Genomic DNA, 20,034 nt, shown 5'->3' with positions numbered 1-20,034 from the left:
CTGTGTTTTCATGGTACTGCATCTGCTTTATTTCCAGCAAATGCTATTGTGGAAAACGTATACAAGTCATAGCAGAGCAGCCTCGTTGTCTTTTGTACAGAATAAATCCACTCACTGCTGAGATCCTGGTCTATGGTAGGCTACTTCATAACACAACGCAAGATCACGTCTGTTACATGTACAGATGTAACCAAATGGACCCTTAAATTGATACTGAGGATTTTGCCGTGTGGAATCACAGTTTCTACCACATATTAAGTGTAACAGAAAGTTGTCTGTCAGGTCAAGTGTACTGTATCGTGTCTCACACCAAAAATTACAAATCCCACTATTTTCATTCAATCAGGCCTGAAAGTGAACAGTCACAAAAAAAGTGTTCTGTGCAAACACAAGAATGAAACGGGCTGCATGGCCACGACCCGCTGAGCTTTTTCCCCCGCAGCCTGGTGAAAAGAATGAATTATTCAACAGTAAGCAAGCTTTCAGCTGGCCATTTGTGTGCTTTGATCTTGGAAACAGGCGTTTGCATGAATGCCTTTATTGTCATGTTATGTGTTATGTTGTGTGTGTGAATTATTGAAGATAAAGTGCAGGCCGTAGAGCTTCATCTGGTAAAGTTTAGTCTGCAGGTGCGCCGGGCGACCACGCCGCAATTGTAAAACCCCCAGATGTTGTTTATTTGTCCAAAGAGGTCACATGACCAGGTTCACATGGGCAGGCCTCACCTAAACGCCATGCAGGAGAAGAGAGTAGTGGGGTCGACCGTGACACACACACACACACACACAGAGCTGAACAACAGCTGCCTAGGTGTGGCAGATGCATGCATACAGGTGTTTGCAGGGACAAAACGGGTCTCGTGTTCCCGTGTGCCTGTTGTAGCTTAAAGGGGTATATCACTTTAAAGTACTTCTGCGGTCATTTTAATTTTAACATACTCTGGCTTTTGTGTGTGTAACATGGTTAATAGTGCTTCCACTAAAGGCGGTTTTAAGGAAATTACGTAACCTACCGCACTTCCTATTTCATATTGGCTTTGAAAGCGGTAGGTTGTGTTTATTTTGCTCTGCGGATTATTTTATTATTTTCATTTACAATTGTGTAATATATTGATACATATATGTACAGTACCCAAAGTTGTTAAGACATACTGTGTATAAGTCCGAGCAGAGCAGTGATTGCCTCGTTGTCTTTTGTACAGAATAAATCCACTCACTGCTGAGATCCTGGTGGTACTTCATAACACAACTCAAGATCACGTCTGTTACATGTGCACCCCAGACAAAAAAAAGTTGCTTTATCCAATATTTATACTTTTGATATTCACTTGATCCTTGACCTACATAACTTCAAACACCATTTTAATCCTTTTCAAAAGTGTAAAATAGGCCTAGGTCTTAAGTGATTAACATGGAAGGATTTAAGCATTTCTTGGTCAAGAAAGAACTGTAGACAAATGTGTGTCACCATGAAAAATATTCAATGGACATAGATTTTTCCCTTATTTAAATAATTACCCTTTTATGTGGAAGTCCCATTGACCATATATGCCCACCGCGGCCATCTTGCCAGCAAGGTGGTAACTAGCAGCAATGTCCCTTTGACAGCCCATACCGTACATCCAAACAGAAAAGTCTGATTGTATTAAACCATGTTAAACTCACCAACATTGCAGCTGAAAAGCTTGAATTATCCTCTTTCTATTTGTTTCATTAAAAATTCACTGTAGATATGTTATGAGCTACGGACTGTCAAGAAATCCCTTTTTTTTGTTTTTTTTCTAGTGTTGTAGTTTGGAACTTAAGTGCTCGTTGGATATCATCCAATGGCCCTGCTTGCCACCGGTTTTGAATTTGCACATAACATAATGCAGGAGGCAGCAGGTTGCTTCCAAACCCCAACACCTGCAAGGAATTTATAGCTCATAACATATCTACGGTGGAATTTGTGAAAAACACTTTGCGGATATAAAGAGGAACATTCAAGCTTTTCATACAGCTGCAATGTTTGTTGGTGAGTTTAACATGGTTTAATACAATCAGATAGGATGTATGGGCTGTCAAAGGGGAATCGTAGCTTTACCAAACCTCACTGCAGCGATGGCAGCGTTGGGCATACGGTCAATGGCTTCTCTATAACGTTTTGCTTCAGCAGAGAGAGGAAGTGATAAGGGGGAGAGAGAGTGGCGTTGGAGGAGCGAGGGGCAGATTTGGAGGGAAGCAGAGGCACGGTCTCTCCCTCCCCTTTGACAAGTGTTAAGTGGCAGTAATTCAAGCAGCATTACTCCGACCGGCCCAGCCTTTCATTTTGGCACACCTGAGCGGAGTGCAATCCCCCCCCGGCCGCACAGCAGGATGGAGGCTTCAGCCTGTACGTCTGCCTTCATGTTTCTATTACACAAAACAACAGGGAAGGCTGAGCATCACTCAGCCTTGTTCTGTAGGGCCAGCGCGGATCCACCACCACGCGTTCTGCCGCTTTATAGCACTGCTAATGGTCTGTACTTTGTTTCCTAAGTAAAATGTAATGTAATGTAAGAGTATAGGGGCCTTTAATTGTTTATGATGTGATAGTAGAAAAAAACAAAACAAAAAAAACCATTTAATTATGTTGAGGTGCATTACAAGCGGATCCATGGCAGTGCTTGGTTACAGCTGGACACCATAATTAGAGTCTTTACCTATAATTTGTGTAATAGTTTGGGGTTGGCGGCGTGTTATTACCATATGAAAAGGCTAAGCAGGGGTCATTGTGCATTGCTGCGGCAATTAGAGAGCCGAGCAGTGGGCAGAAGAATGTTTGGAGCCGCTGTTAATTAGAAATTTCTACAAAGCTATGCTTTAATTATAAATTAGTGAGAGCAGCACTGTTTTAACCCATTTTGGGCGGGAACCCCTTTTGGTGTTTTAAACATTATGTTATAATTTAGCTATTGAAAAATAGCAGATCTACAAGCTCATAGCTACGAGCTTGTAGGTCTGCTATTTTTGAAAAATCGTGAAAATGTGCCTCAAATTTGGAGTTTTTAACTCAAATCTTTGCTTCTGGGGAGGTCCCTGGAACAACATATTTTCAGATGGGGGTCGGAGGCCAATTACAGATCATTTTTGGGGTCCTTGACATGAAATATTGAGTGATATAAGCCTAGAAACATGAGGTATTTCAGAAAACTGTTAGGATTTAGAAGACATTTTTTTAGGCCTAAATGGGTTAAACGAATGTATTTCCGTCGCCATTAATTTCTGTAACAGTATGAAGGTCTAGGTCTGTTTCCTTTCATGGCATAGTCTTTGAAGAGAATGAGGCGAAATTAAATTAATTTGAAAGGCTGTGTTGATGCAAGGCTTTTTCATGCTAATGCAACATGGTGTTCTCGCAAGACAATTAATCTGGGTTTGCTCATTTGTTAAGATGCACAAGCCTATATGATATGCATGAACTTGACACCTGAATTGTGAATTCTGGATCTTGAACTTGCAGTTTTTTATAATACTATAATAGTTGTATAATCTATAATGATATATTGTGAATAACATAGCAAGTGGTGGGTCTTGATTAATCTATGCAAGTATACTTCAGAGCACAAACAAATATATTGTCATTGCTTTATATTAACTAAGTACTAATAACTAATACTAAAGTAACTAATCAAAGTAAGAATAATATTTGTACTACTAAACTACTAAACCGATTATTTGATTGCAAAAATGTTTTTGCATTCCTTTTTTCAACATTCACCTTCACTTCTTATTGACTATTGAGCCCCAACAGAATTGTTCTAATTTCTTTCTTTTTGAATTATTGTCCACCTGATTATTATATGATGATTTAAATGACTTTAATTTACGGCCCGTGTCCAAAACACTGTGAGCTGGATGGTGCTTTGGATATCATCTTCACAGCACTTGCACGGATTCACACGTGCAATGTTGTAGTCCAGGTTGTGGGAGCAACGTGTCGGGTCAATGTTGTAGTCCAGGTTGTGGGAGCAACAGGTCAATGTTGTAGTCCAGGTTGTGGGAGTTGTAGTCCAGGTTGTGGGAGCAACAGGTCAATGTTGTAGTCCAGGTTGTGGGAGCAACAGGTCGGGTCAATGTTGTAGTCCAGGTTGTGGGAGCAACAGGTCAATGTTGTAGTCCAGGTTGTGGGAGCAACAGGTCGGGTCAATGTTGTAGTCCAGGTTGTGGGAGCAACAGGTCAATGTTGTAGTCCAGGTTGTGGGAGCAACAGGTCGGGTCAATGTTGTAGTCCAGGTTGTGGGAGTTGTAGTCCAGGTTGTGGGAGCAACAGGTCGGGTCAATGTTGTAGTCCAGGTTGTGGGAGTTGTAGTCTAGGTTGTGGCAGCAACAGGTCGGTTAGACTTAACCACGGGGCAACTATACAGACTTTCCGCTATAGGGATAGGCACAGGGCGGAGACTCGGATAGGCACAGGGCGGAGACTCGGATAGGCACAGGGCGGAGACTCGGATAGGCACAGGGCGGAGACTCGGATAGGCACAGGGCGGAGACTCGGATAGGCACAGGGCGGAGACTCGGATAGGCACAGGGCGGAGACTCGGATAGGCACAGGGCGGAGACTCGGATAGGCACAGGGCGGAGACTCGGATAGGCACAGGGCGGAGACTCGGATAGGCACAGGGCGGAGACTCAGATAGGCACAGGGCGGAGACTCGGATAGGCACAGGGCGGAGACTCGCTCAGAACGAGCTTCTTCCGGTCGCCATTTTCTAGCGTCATTGTCACTGTGGCGACAGATATAAATAAGGAAACAGCCTCTATGTGCCCAAAAAAGCAGATCTGCAAGCTGTCGACAGTCATGACGCAGTGTGTTGAGACACTAGCTGTTTCTTTGGGGGGGGTAGGCGTGTGCCACATTACACGTTGGACAGTGCAACATGAACCACCTGACCTGACCAGACCACCACAATGTATTCATATTGCGGGATATTTTCTCTCTCAAAATAAGTTAAGCAAAAGTAGTGTAACGAGTAGTGTAACTAGTTGCGTGCGTGCGTGCGTGCGTGAGCGTTGTAACTGTCGCAGCTAAGCAGACATTGACCCTTGCCCAGCCTATAAATAACAAAGTGTGCAAATACTTTCACTGCGCACATCCTCGGGTAACGCAGCGTTGGCTGGGGGGCGACTTGCCTCAAAAAATAAATAAATCATTCACCTGAATGCTGCTAATAGTTGCTACTACTATTACTTTGTTTAGGGATGTCAGCAATACAAATGCAATGCATTGTGTACACAGAGCATAACCCAAAGTCTGCAAATACTTTGAGTGTGCATGGTTAGGTATGTATGGTATGGACTAGTGATAATAATGATTACGTGTTTTTCTACTTTTTCAGGTCGAAATGAGCTGATAGCCAGATACATCAAGCTTCGGACGGGGAAGACGAGGACTCGAAAGCAGGTAAGACAGTAGGTGCATGCTACGACTGAATGATATGAATACTGTGTCAAAGAAGAAGAAACTGAATATGCATGTGAAATAGAAATGTTACAAGTTGTTAACCTGAATATTGTCACTGTCAGACATGAACCTTGAAAAGTATTACTTTTAATACATGTATACAAGAATGTGTGTTCCAATGGATCCAGTCTAGCTACTGTATTATTACGGTATTTACTATTACAAGCTTTTGTAAATACTTTTCATTGGTTCAATATTTATCAAACCCACAGATAGAATTATACCACTTATATCAACTTGGCATCATTTGGGTATGTCTACAATCTCACAATGTGTTTCGAGGTGCTACAGTATAGTGCAAATAATAGGGCTTGCATTTATGAAAAAGGAAGAAATTATGGCAATACAAGGTTTCTGTGCGACAGTGACGATATTGTACATGAATGTTGAAATCATGTTAAAAGGTGAATATATTATGACTGCTGCTGCAAAAGTCAAGCGACACTACTTAGAGAACATGCTTATACTGTGCCCACACACACACACACACACACACACACACACTTATTATTCCCTGTTCTTACATCGGGCTGGCGAAAACAACTCCTCGCCGGTCCACCGCTGCCTTCAGTGAAGCCACAATGTAGTGTGGGGGGCGGGGGGGGCCTACACTTCCTGGTTGCCCACAAGGACTGTCTAAAGAGGACGAGACGCGAAGACCGTACGGGCGACGCCATGTTTGCTCCATGGAAGGAAAGAAACATGCGCAGTTGAGACCAGGAAGTTGTACATGCACAAATTGTGTGCAACATGGAGCAACATGGCGTCGCCCGTACGGCCTTCGCGTCTCGTCCTCTATAGACAGTCCTTGGGTTGCCCACTTGCCCAGGATCTCTTCTTCTATGGTGGTATTTCGCACATTTGACTGGCACTAGGGCCTCACGATCCCGCCTAGTGTAACGGGATGTATTGTGTTAACTTTAGCCAGCGGCCCCTTGGGACTGATCAGTAATCACACATACAGTACATACATACACACAATGTATCATTGAGCATGAGCCGTGACGATTAGGGCTGCAATTATCGTCTTTTAGAGATTATTCTATTGATTAATGTAAACATGATTGAATGGATTAGTTTGATTAACTGTGAGGATGTTCTGATGACGGTGCGAGGCCACCTGTGTCCCCACAGAGCAGGACATTCCCTAGACGTCTACACTCATGGCAACGATAAACACGAATGAAAGTGACATTTGATAAGTGTGTGTGCATTGATCAGTGTGTGCATCTGACCAGAAAGCCTGTGTAGTGATTCTCCCTCTCAGTACAGAATAATCACAGCTGTCTTCCCGAGTGCTGTTGTACTGTATGTGACCATGGCATTTATACTTACAGCCATTTATGCAAGGATAACTGTGACAGTGACATTTAAACATAGCTATTTATGTCAAGGACAATAAAACATAATAATACAAGACAATTTCCCTACTTTCAAAGACCTTACCTGCAGTGGCCATTTGATTGTGGTGATCTGCACTGATATTTGCCAATTACCCACTTTACACACACACACGAACACACACACACACACGCGCACACACACGCACGAGCGCGCACACGCAAGCTTCTTTACGACATGGGTGTGATTTGCTTGATTAAAACCACTACAGAAAATGAATCCACTCCAAAAGAAATGCAAATACACAATGCAATATCCAGTCATGTAGGGCAGAAGGAAACACACACACACACACACACACACACACACACACACACACACACACACACACACACACACACACACACAACGAACACACACTACCATTCTACAATCTGCACTGATGAATATTTCATATGAGGAGGAACATGAAATGTTTTTGGACTATATGAATGTTCAAGGCAAACTTGGCCAGTGAAATGCCTTATATCCAGATCCCCCCAAAGAATACTAGACTGGCCAATTTTCATTCAGTACACAGCAGATCACATCTGCGCTCTGTTAATGTGTGCTAAAGGGGCCTGCATCCTCCTTAATCAGTTCACTTAACCCATTTTGGACGGATGGCAATTTAAAAATAGGCTTCTAAATCCTAATAGTTTTCTGAAAAATCCATGTTTCTATGTCAGATGTGCTCAACCTTTTTCATGTCAAGGACCCCCAGAATTATCTCTATTGGGCCACGGACCCCCATCTCAAAATATGTTGTTCCAGGGACTCCCCGAGAAGCAAATATTTAGTTTAGTTTAATTAAAAAATTTCGCTCTGAAATATATTTCCAAAAATGTATATTTCATATAAGATTTGCACCACAAAGCTTGTAGATCTGCTATTTTTCAATAGCTAAAGTATAATACTTAAAACACCAAAAGGGGTTCCCGCCCAGAATGGATTAAGTGACAACAACAGACAGTGTAATGCTTTGTTGGCTGTAAGGTTGATGTGTGGCTTGGAGAGATGCTTCTATAGTAGGGCTTATCTCCCTTCAAGTGTTTTCAACCCCGATGTGTAATCCACTTTGTACTCTTTGGTTTTCTTGTTTTTTTTTCCTTTTTCCTTTTTCCTTTTTTTCCTTTTCTGGTAATGAAGGTGTCTAGTCACATACAGGTCTTAGCAAGAAAGAAAGTTCGAGAAATCCAGGCAGCCATTAAGGTACGTTTTGGCTTTGCCCAGTTTGCAGGGGGGTTGTCATTGCCATGGTTACAGGCTGTCCCTTTGTTTTCCTTCCTCCCCTACCCCCCCACCGCAGGTGTCTAGTCACATTCAGGTTCTTGCCAGAAGGAAATCTCGTGAATTTCATTCCAAGCTAAAGGTATGCGCTTTTTCTGCTTATGGGCTTGTGGTTGCTGTGCTGTCTTTACTTCCTGTTTCCCTTGGTGACAGAGTGAATGCCGCCCCCTTTTTGAAACTAGCTCCTCGTCACTCGTCCTACACACTTCCACTTGATTTGAGCATAGATATATAAATAATAGAGACGGCCCCCGGAATCCCTTCCATCCACTTGCATTGCATTGCGTCTCGGTTATTTATATATCTATGCTCAAACCGAGTGGAAGTGTGTAGGGCGAGTGGCGAGGAGCTAGTTTCAAAAAGGGCCCCTGGGTGCTCTGCTTCCTGTTTCCCTTGGTGACAGAGTGAATGCCTTGGTGCTCTGCTTCCTGTTTCCCTTGGTGACAGAGTGAATGCCTCCTTGGTGCTCTCTGCTTCCTGTTTCCCTTGGTGACAGAGTGAATGCATCCTTGGTGCTCTCTGCTTCCTGTTTCCCTTGGTGACAGAGTGAATGCATCCTTGGTGCTCTCTGCTTCCTGTTTCCCTTGGTGACAGAGTGAATGCATCCTTGGTGCTCTCTGCTTCCCTTATTTAACCCCTTAAGCCCCAGACCCACTGCTAGTCGTATAGTTGGCTTCGGATGTCTAACCTCCCTTTTTTTATTGATCAATTTTGTTTTTAATTACCATGCAGCCTATATTCATCCTTCCAATGTACGAATACATTGGAGCAGTGTGTGTGTGTGTGTGTGTGTGTGTGTGTGTGTGTGTGTGTGTGTGTGTGTGTGTGTGTGTGCGTGTGCGCGCGCGTGTATATATATATTTGTATAACCGGATGCAATGTCTGCATACAAATAATAATGAAAATAATAATAATAATGTTTTGTATCAAGAAGTAAGAAAATTCATGATGTCATTATTGTTACTAAATGTCTGAGTTAAAGGTACTATGTTATGTTCCTTGTGGGGGGAAGCATGCTGGCAACATGCATTGGCTGTGGGTGAATGTCTAAAAAGCTAGTTCATAGTTGAGCAGTCTGCTTACACCTATTACCGTAAAGCATGCTGAATGGGTTCATATTAAAATAACAGAGAGGAGTTTTAAACCTCGGCTTCCTTTTAAAGAACCCCCCTCCATTATCTCCGTCCACCCTATCAGAGGCATTTAGAGCTCTGAGTGGAGGCCGGCGCTGGCTGCGACGCTGGCTGTTTCTGAAAGGCTGTGTCTCTGCTCTGTTGTTCTGGTCTTGCTCTGTAATCCGTTTATAACTCTGGGCTCACACGTTGACTTGTGGCTGTCGCAGGTTGCATTCCTTCCTCCTCTTTCAGATGCAGGTCGTCTCACAAGATTCTCCTGTCAATTATTTGACATTATTTACATCTCACCAGAAACTTTAGATGTGGTTAAGGCATTTAAAGACACTTTCCCCTTACTCCGAGGCACTTTCCCTTTACTACCAGTATTGATTGATTGATTGATTGATTGTGTGTGTGTGTGTGTGTGTGTGTGTGTGTGTGTGTGTGTGTGTGTGTGTGTGTGTGTGTGTGTGTGTGTGTGTGTGTGTGTGTGTGTGTGTGTGTGTGTGTGTGTGTGTGTGTGTGTTAAAACGTCAGTAAGACCATGAATGCTTTCAATGTCACAAGCAGCTGTTTGAGTGAAAACAGTTGAGAAAAAGTCTATTCTCATCTAAAGCAATTTAGAGCTCATTGGCAAGGAAATATACAGGTTCTGCCAGATATCTTTACGTTTAATGGATACATGATTAATTAGAAATTAGCTCATTATGAAGGTGGCATAGCTCTTCAAAAAAAGTACAAAAGGTTAAGTAGAAATGGTTTTTGAGTAGAAGATAACTTAAGGTACAAAACGGTATATAAAGCGTCATTGCTAGTTTACAACCAAGACCTTTTTTTCTAAAAGTGATTGTATAAGACTGTCAACATGTTTTGTATGCAGTATTCATGATTTCTAATATAACTGTGTGAACTTGTATATCATTCTGTGATGTCCACGCCCCCACCATCAGGTGATGTCACCAATTAGTCATTCTCAGCACCTCAGCTGTTGGAGCTCCTCAGAGGACATTCTCTGTCTGTGACCGTCACATATAGCACTGACGAAGGTCTGAGGACCCAAATGTTTGCTACTTTTAATTGCACTTTGAGCACAGAGCACTTTATGAGCATGTTAAAAGAAAAGAAAATATGTTTTCTTAAGTCTCGGTCTAAGGAGTTATCCTTCATTTTTATACAGTGAGCGAGTCTTTTTCTGTCAGTTTACAACCAATGCAGATGTAATTTCCCTACGTTGTATATATAGCAAATGCTTCCATGGGTGTGTTGGTCTAACAATGAGTTGTCAGTCAGTCAATCAATCAATCAATCAATCTATTGGATAGTAATCCCTATGTTACTGCCGTGTTTCTTGACTTGAGAGAAACACAGTCAGCCATCATGTTACTTATTTTGTCCAAATTAACTCACTTTTCTTATGCTATGCAGTGGTTTAAATCGATGTAACAGAGAACATGTGTCTGTATTGTTGGTGTTAAATCTCCCCACCTCACCTGCCCTGTTGAGGTCCCACAGGGTTCAATACTGGGTCCCCTTGATTGTTTTCTCTGTACATCAATGACATACCAGATGTGTGTCAAATGTTCATGCCCAGATGTACGCAGAGGATGTAGTCATTGTGTCATAACGGTAGGGACTTGACAGAGGATGTAGTCATTGTGTCATAATGGTAGGGACTCGACAGAGGTTTCGTTAGTCATGAGTGTCTGCTTTTAGACACCAATCATCGCTAACCGTGTGTGCATGATGTTCACAAAGAGGCCAGTTAAAACAGTATAGGCCTACTCTCTTCAAATATTAACTTTCAAAAGTCACATCAAGAAGGTCTCCATTTTTGACTCTCCAAAATGTTAGACAGAATTAGTCCTTTTCTAACAGTTGGAGCTGCCAGGACGTACTTGCACTGTATAATCTCTCATATCGAGTACTATTTCAATTGTGACGACACTCAAGACACTAGAAAAGTTATATAAAAGAGCCATTTGATTTAAAAGAAAATACATCGCTATACATCACTGAAACATCCTAAAGAAATATAGGTTTTTTTTTTTTACCTTCCATAACTGGAAGCGCTTTAAACGGGCATGTAGTCCATGTACCGTGTATAAAACGTTACATGGTTTATGCCCACCTCCTATGGAAAAATGTATATAACAGAAGCCCGACATGGGCATCAGTACAAGGGCCGCCACCAGAGGGCAGTGTGAGGTGCAGTCTAGACGCACAGCCTTTGCCCAACATTTATTTTCATTTCAAGGAAGCGCAATTGGAACAATCTACCCAGTAACATAAGAGTGTCCGTCCCTCTTTTAACCCATTCAACCCCTTTTGGTGTTTTAACCCTTCAGGACGGGAACCCCTTTTGGGCTTCTTGTTGCAGTAGTAGAATTGAGCGGACAGGAAGTTGTACATGCTCAAATTTCACCAGACACATGAAATTTCACCAGACACATGAAAAACTGGAAAAATACAAAAATTGTGGCATTCCATCTTTAATAATGCATTGTCCCTTCCAAATAAACGTATACATAAAGATCAAGGAGAGAGGGATTATGTTTCTGTTTATTTCAAATATAATACACTTGATTGCCGATGCTAGTAAATAATTAATGTTAACCCATTTTGGGTAGGAACCCCTTTTGGTGTTAGCATTATGTTATGCTTTAGCCATTGAAAAATAGCAGACGCTATGAGCTTGTAGATCTGCTATTTTTGAAATATCATTGAAGAACGACTGAGAACATAGCTTTTTCAGCAAACTGTCAGGATGTAGAAGACATTTTTAGAATCTGATCTCAGGTCAGAATGGGTTAAAGGAGCTTTCATCTTTGAAGAATACTGTGACCCGTATCATTCTGTGTTTTTTTTTTCTTTTTTTCCCCCATCTGTTCATCGTACAGTAACAAGCCGTCAGTATCCATTTAGGGTCTCAGCTGGAGCGTGCAGCATCCCTGGCATAGGTAGTCAGAATAAAGAACATCGCTAAAGAGAATAAGCATGTGATTATTAACTTGATATGACAGGATATCACAAATGTATCTTTAGACATTTAGATGAGGACTCATTTCAGGAATGGTGTGAGTCTAAACTGCATGACCAAAATGAATATGCCATTGAGGCCAGGGTGAGGGTGGTCCACCTCCAGGGTGAGGGTGAGGGTGGTCCACCTCCAGGGTGAGGGTGAGGGTGGTCCACCTCCAGGGTGAGGGTGGTCCACCTCCTGTTCACGCGTTTTTGTGCAGCACTTTTGGCATTGTGCGGCTGCAGAGCAAACCCCGTTTCCTCAGAATACAACCTTCAACTTGCCATCATGCAATGTGCAAGATGCAGGTGACCCACCTGGCTCTTAACCACATACACTTCTAATCCAGGGGCACCATTTTCGTCACCCCTTATCCCTACATTTCTTTGCCTTTTGAAAAACATTTTTGAATAGTTCAGCTAGACTCTACATTGACACGTTGTGAGCTTGTAGACTGGCCATTTTAACTACCGGTATTTAAATTGTTTTGCAAAATAGTAAAAACAAACATTGAACTGAATTTTTGAGGGGCTAGCGCCCCTCAAACATCTGTTGACATTCTTGCATCTACGCTATGACATATTGGCCAATTGCCTTGTGTGTGGTGTGGGGTTGTGAGGCACTGCTAAGAGCAAGATCTCAGAGTTTCAATAAATGCATCCAAGCAATTAAGAAACTCTGTTACTACCACATTGTTTGAGGTGTAACTATCAGGCAGTTGCTAGGACAACATCAGGGAAGGACAAAGGGGTATCCAACTGTATAATAAGTGTTTCAGAAGTAATTAACTATCAACCAATTAGGAAAGGGGATGAGGCTAGGATTGTAGCAGTACATAGTAACTGATGAAACAACAATACTATGAAATAACAAACAAGTAAACATCTATACAATATACAGTAAAAGAAGGGGAAAAGAGAAAGAATGGAGCAAGAAAGAAGGTGTGAATGAAGGAAGGATAAAGCATGGAAGGAATTAAAAAATGCAGGAAAAAGGATGAAAAAGAGAGAAATAAATAAAGTAAGGAAACAACGTTTTATGGCGTAAGAACTTAACGGTACGTGTTGATGGAACAAGCATATTGAAGATTAATGCATTTGAGTGCTCTGTGACGTTTGAAGCATGTAAAACCTGTAAAAGGGAACTGAACCCCATAGATGTGATAATTACAGTACGTTGTCTGAATCAGCAGACTATTGTCAACATTGTAATAAAATGTGTAGTGTGAAAATGTTGGGCCAAGAGAGTTTACAAAAATGTGTGAAAGATTCTCTAATTCTAGAGAGTATTGCAAACCCTGAAGAGTATAAAACCCTAATTTAAACAGTGATAGCACATACAGTAAAACATAATTATTAGACGTTTCAATAGGTAGCTGAAACTTTATTAAAAGTTTGAATTAAGTTTCTAGATTAAATATAGGTCCACAATTGTGGGCATAACAATAAAGAGCGAGAATAAGATTGTTGGTTGTTGTTAAGTCTATTAGACAATACTGTTTGTTGTGTAACAGACCAGATTATACGCTCATATCGTGTTGGAAGGGTTGTGATCTTGGTAGATCGGCTTGTTTTTCGCTATTAACAAAAAAGGAGAGAAAAATAACCCCCAATCGATTCTTTTTTTGTAAAATCGACTGTTGATTTTGTTTGTTTATAATAAATTAAGCTGAATACTATATTTAACTGTTGCACCCCTAATTAGGGATGGAGCTCGTTCATTTTTATTGATAACGATCACCTTATCGATCAGGCTTATCGAGCCGGGTTCCACTATCGAGCATTTTATATTATTTAGTGGAAAAATGGGAGATAATAAATTCTGAACAGAACCAGTATATTTTACTAGGGCCTTCAACTACAGTACTTTTCTAACAAACGGAAGGAAATTGACCTTTTTACCAATAAAATAATATTAAAGGAACTGTTAATACTGTGTGTGTACATGTACACACACAGTTGTGACACTTTCACACAGTCTGCAGACAGTGACTTTAAACACGTAATGTTGTTTACTCTGTTGGCAGGTATCAATACACGCTGGCACATGTTTGTGCCAGCGTGGGCGATTATCTTGATCGCCCAATTGTCTTGATTGTTTAAACATGGCCGCTATGCTCGATAACAGGCTTGATAAGCCCAAATCTTATTGATAACGGGTACTCAATAAGCCCAAATCTTATTGATAACGGGTACTCAATAAGCTTGTTTTCGGAATCTTTCGGGTATTGATTATCGAGCTCCATCCCTACCCCTAATTGTTTGTTGTGCTCAGCCCAGATTATTACATAATTGCTGCATAACTTGTTCACAGACAGTCGGAACATTTAGACTAAAAACCTTCTTTCTTTGTATTTATTCAGGTTACCAGTATGGTGAGTATTTATTTATCTTATTTGTTTATTTTGCTCGTGCTCCTCCTGGCTCTGCTTCAACCAGACGGCTCTGTTTCTGGTTTAGTATCATGCTTCTGCCATAGGGCCGATTCATACTCCTATTTTAGAGCCGAATAAAAGTCGGTTCGGCGCCGTAGAGCCTACAATGTGACGTCATTTGAGGTTCGGGGCTCTTCGGCTCTTCGGTGCTACTGAAAATTTCTGACGAGCCGGAAACATTTCGGCTCCACAGCACCGAAACAGCGGTAAAATAGGAGTATGAATCGGCCCATCGTGACACACCCGAGCTGCTGCCCAGCATGTGCCCAGTTTGTGACCATCTCTGTGTGTCCTCATACTGTTGTCATACTTTAACTTAATCCCACTTTACCAATTATTACCAGTGACTGTTGCCAGCATGCTTTTGCCCTCAGCTTCTGCCACCAATGTGCCACATGGTCACCATTGCTATAGAGCGTCGCAGGCCCGCCCCCTTTCAGAACGACGAGTGGCCCAGGAAATGATTCTCCATAGGCTTTTCAAAAAGTATTTATTTAAAGACGGTTACACGGCGGACAAAGCCAACTCGGATCGTGACAAATCATGACAACAAACACAATATTTTGTCAAATCATTCAAATTCAAATAATTTGAAAGAAGAAAATAAAGGCAGGATACAACACTATTTGTTTTGTTTTTCTTCTTACTAATTATTTGATCGGCCCAAAACATTGTAATTATTGTCATGATTTGTCACGATCCGAGTTGGATTTGTCCGCGGCGTAACCGTCTTTAAATACTTTTTGAAAAGCCTATGGAGAAAATTAATGGAGAATCATTTCCTGGGCCACTCGTCGTTCTGAAAGGGGTTCGGGACTGCGACGCTCTATAGGGGTGGTCCAAGTGAGCACATGACTTCTGTAGGCCTACTGTAGGCCTACTGTACATGCATTGCATTGAGCAACGGCTTGTTTGACTTTATATGATTACATTTACGTACACACACATCCAAGAAAGAATGATTGTGTCTCAAATGTAATGTCGCTGTCGGGCAAAAACCTTGTATCTCCATATTTCACAGTTTTTCATGAATTAATACCTTATTTTATACTCATAATGATAGACTATATGTAGTGAAAATAGATGATTTCCAAGCTCGGCTCTATAAAAACACACACACACACACACACACACACAAAAAGAAAGAAAATCTTCACCTATGACGGCAAAATATGAACACCAGTCTGTGGGTTTTATCCATTTTAACCAATGAAAAGAGCTTGTGACTAAATAATAACCACATTGGATCCATTGGAACACAAAAGTATTTTTTTTATTTTTCCTGAAAAGTAATGGTTTTGGACATACAAGGCATCCCACTCAACAGCAAACCATACAACTGTTGCGTTTGAATGAAACTCATGTTGGACTATTTCGACAGAACGCATTCAACACATACTATGTACTTTAATTGAAAAGCTCCTCTCGTCCAAGGATGAAGGAGCGAGCTGCAAAGATGCTCACAACCTTGATCTGATCTAAGAGACGCTGGTTGCTGAAGGAGATTTTTATTGAAAGCAAACTTCAGAAACATGTCACTATTCCAATATATCTGGCAAGCTGTGTTAGTGTTAGAATAGTCAACAATAAAGAACTTTATTTTAAGTGCATACCTGCACTAACCATTGTGTATTGAAATTCAATACACAATGTTGTGTATTGAATTTCAAATTATTGTTCGGCACATTCCTTCTTTGAAAATACACTTAAATTGCTTTGGCAACAACATCTCTTTTAAACTGCTTTGCTGTTAATTGTCACGGGAGAGAGAGAGAGAGAGAGAGAGGACGGTATAGTGCCTTGAATGTGTTGTTAAGAGTATAGTGGTGTTGCTTGTATAGCATCATGCCAGCCCGCCCCACGTCTCCCCCGTCTTGAGTGCTAAAGCCTTTTGTGACTGTGCTGTTAAAGGATCAGACTGTGAAGGACAAAGCCCTCCAGAGCATGGCCTCCATGTCCTCTGCTCAGATCGTCTCTGCCACCGCCATTCACAACAAGCTGGGCTTGCCAGGTATCCCGCGCGGCCCAGCCTTTCCTGGAGCAGGGGTAAGCAAATAAAGAGAGCCCCGCCCACTAACTGGCAAAAACCTATTATTGATCCACGGCGGTAACAGGACAACTCACCCCGTTTCTGTTTTCCTCCCGGAATTTTCCCCCAGTGAGGGGTGGGAGTGGGAGAGGCTGGACAGCAGACGGCTGTGGACTTTGAATTTCTCTATAACTATAAACTTTCATGACAGCAGAACAGCCTAAGTAACAAATATAATTTATGAAAAGCTACTACAGTGAAGTCTGTTCACAGAAGTTGTTGTAGGATATGTGGGGATTATCTGACGACGAGGTACCATTTGAGTGTGCAAAACCTTGCATGTACTAAATAATACTAAATTGTTTATAGGGTCAATATAAGTAAAATAATATAGCCTTTCCACAGGAGCATCTTTTTATATTCTTCCAAAAAGAATACAAACAGCCAATAGCATATTACAAAGTTATCCCCCTCACTGGTGAAAATTCCCGGGAGGAAAAACGTGCAAGCACCGGGGTGAGTTGTCCAGTATTCTCCCCGGCACGCTGCATTGACAACCCTGGCCAAATCGTATTACACAGCACAGCTTTGCACAACTGCCACCTATCAGATAAGGAAGATCAAAAGGAATGGTATAGTAGTCATTTTGAAGGTGCAGCCAAGACCCATTTTGATCTCTGATGATTGGTAACGGCTGTGCAGAGTAGTATGCATTGTTTTGTTTTTTTTGTGTATTTACTTTATCGAATTCTCTAGTTTTGGCAGGGTATGATCTCGACCGGTCAGCCAGGATCATCACATCAAGAGTGAGTATAATACTGTGCTCTCATTGATTGATTGATTGATTGATTGATTGAAATATTTATTAACAGTTTGCAGAATTACAGTACATTTCAAGCACAAACTCAATACTGTTAACTGTGAGTGGACGACCCAATTAAGCCTTACACTATGCTACACTACAAGAGGGTCCACCATGTTCAATCCATCAAAACATTTAGAGACGTACAAATAGACACTTCTATATAGTTAAAGAACAGAACAGGATTTCATCATAAAGGAGGTAAAAATGGAAAAGAAACATATACAGTGAGGGGAAAAGGGGGGGGGGGGGGGGCATGGGGGGGATTCAGATTTTACAGCGGCCAGTTTCAAATTGCAGCCGTCCGTAGGTGCCCTTTGAGAGCGGTTTTGAAGGAGTCAAGGGAGTCAATACAAACAACAGCTTGAGTCACACCTCTGTCCCCTTAGCCACTCTGTCATTAATCACCTACTCCTACTGTACGTATGTGTGGGTGCAGATGTTTTTTCAACCAATCTTTGGTACATTGTGAGATTTAGGTTTTTCTACTTCTCTGTTTCAGTATTAAGCCTTTCGCACAGCAAGCATATCCTATCCAGCCAGCAGTTACAACAGCCATTTCAAGTGAGATTCTTTACCATATTTAACCATTGATATGAGGGGGGGGGGGACTACTTAAAAACACCCAAGCTTCATCTTTAACATCACATGCTATTAGTCATTTCATACTAATGTTTTAAATTTTAACCACATTTACCATTAACTGTGCTTATTTGGGGCAATTAAGAAACATTTTTTTTGTTTTCTCTCCAATTAATCTATTATTTTTCCACTTCCCATCATACAACAAAGTATGTAGTAGGGCTTAACCCATTCTGTGCGGGAACCCCTTTTGGTGTTTTAAGCATTATGTTATACTATTGCTATTGAAAAATAGCAGATCTACAGCCGCGCTACGAGCTTGTAGGTCTGCTATTTTTGAAAATGGGAAAATGTAGTGCAAATCCTTGAATATATATTCTTTCAGAGCGAACGTTTCTAACTCATATCTTTGATTCTGGGGAGGTCCCCTAGAACAACATATTTTCAGATGGGGGTCGGCGGGCCAATTACATATAATCCTGGGTGGTCCTGAGAACGACTGACATAGAAACATGGGGTTTTTTCTGAAAACTGACATTTGTAGAATCGTTCCCATGTCTAAATGTCTAAAAGTAGTTAGAATAAGCACATTCATACTGTGATTTTAAAACAATACAAGCCAGATACCGCTGTTTTATGGTCCGAGTATTCTGGTGTGACTGCAGGCTACGAGTCCACAGCAGCCCCAAACCCCACAGTACCAGCGTGGCAGGGCCGGTCCATAGGTACATCCAAACTCCGACTGGTGGAATTCTCTGCCTTCCTAGAGCAACAGAGAGACCCGGACTCAGTAAGTACCGCACCACATCAAAAACTAAATCACTACGCCTAGGGGCCGATTCATACTCCTATTTTACCGCTGTTTCGGCGCTGTAGTGCCGAAATGATTTTCGGCTCGTCAGAAATTTTAAGTAGCACCGAAGAGACGACTTTAGGACGGTACGCGCCCCGCCCCCCCCCCCGAACCTCAAATGACGTCACATTGTAGGCTCTACAGCGCCGGACCGACTTTTATTGGGCTCTAATAATCGGGTATGAATATACTCATAGTATCCCTCATCTCTGATCATCCAATTGTGCCGTAGAGTCAGAGAACAGAACTAGGACAGTTCTCAGTTGAAGTCAAGATCTGCTAAATGCTTGACCTATGGTGTTCACAATAACCTTGAAAACCCAAAGCAATAATAAATGACTAAATTGCGCTGTTATCTCAAAGGACATTCCTTACTAAATTTACACTGTAGACTGATATAGCGCCAATGAGACAATCCACAGACCCCTTGAATGTCATGTGAAAAGTCACACAAACCAGCAACTCTGAAGCCATACCACACATTTTTTTATTGCTTGCCTTTGATGGGAGTAATCTGTCTATGTTTGTCTACATTCCCCTGAGAATTTTATTTTGCTATTGATACCACATGACAACAGCCATTAATCTTACATTTAGCTGAATATTTTGAGCCCCAAAGGCCACATACACAGAAAAAAACAAGCTGCTCTGAAACGGCTCTTGCAACCAAAGAGTAAAGTGACTTTGAAATATTCCTAGTGATAGAAAGTATTACATTTTGCTGCAGAAACCCTAGGCTGTGATAATGACATCTTTCAATATAATTTATCTCTTTACTGAAGAGGATGGTTTCCATTGTCTACTCTACTGTATCACTATACCTTTTCTCCAGTTAAAATATGCATTTATTTTAAATGATCACATAAGAAATAATGGATAAATAAATATATTTTTGGCGTTATACCATTGGTTGGCCTAATAAATAACCGACTAGCCATCTGCAGATCAATTGTCTCTCCAGGCTATGGGATGTATAGTACAGGTCTATG

General features: G+C 41.5%; 1 protein-coding gene across 2 annotated transcripts in view; it reads left to right on the top strand.

Moving 5' to 3' along the window:
- Positions 1 to 20,034, top strand: part of tead1b (TEA domain family member 1b) — a 77,438-nt gene that overhangs the window by 47,668 nt on the left and 9,736 nt on the right. For both annotated transcript variants that reach the window (XM_080766071.1, XM_080766072.1), the window contains 7 exons: positions 5,357 to 5,421; positions 8,011 to 8,073; positions 14,648 to 14,659; positions 16,631 to 16,765; positions 17,505 to 17,554; positions 18,113 to 18,174; positions 18,858 to 18,982. In XM_080766071.1, coding sequence (XP_080622197.1) covers positions 5,357 to 5,421; positions 8,011 to 8,073; positions 14,648 to 14,659; positions 16,631 to 16,765; positions 17,505 to 17,554; positions 18,113 to 18,174; positions 18,858 to 18,982 — 512 coding nt within the window. The remainder of the gene's footprint in view (positions 1 to 5,356; positions 5,422 to 8,010; positions 8,074 to 14,647; positions 14,660 to 16,630; positions 16,766 to 17,504; positions 17,555 to 18,112; positions 18,175 to 18,857; positions 18,983 to 20,034) is intronic.

The sequence above is a fragment of the Protomyctophum bolini genome (genome assembly GCF_963924005.1).
Source record: "Protomyctophum bolini genome assembly, chromosome: 1".
In the NCBI taxonomy this organism is placed as follows: Eukaryota; Metazoa; Chordata; class Actinopteri; order Myctophiformes; family Myctophidae; genus Protomyctophum; species Protomyctophum bolini.
This window is presented reverse-complemented; position numbering and strand designations above follow the sequence as displayed.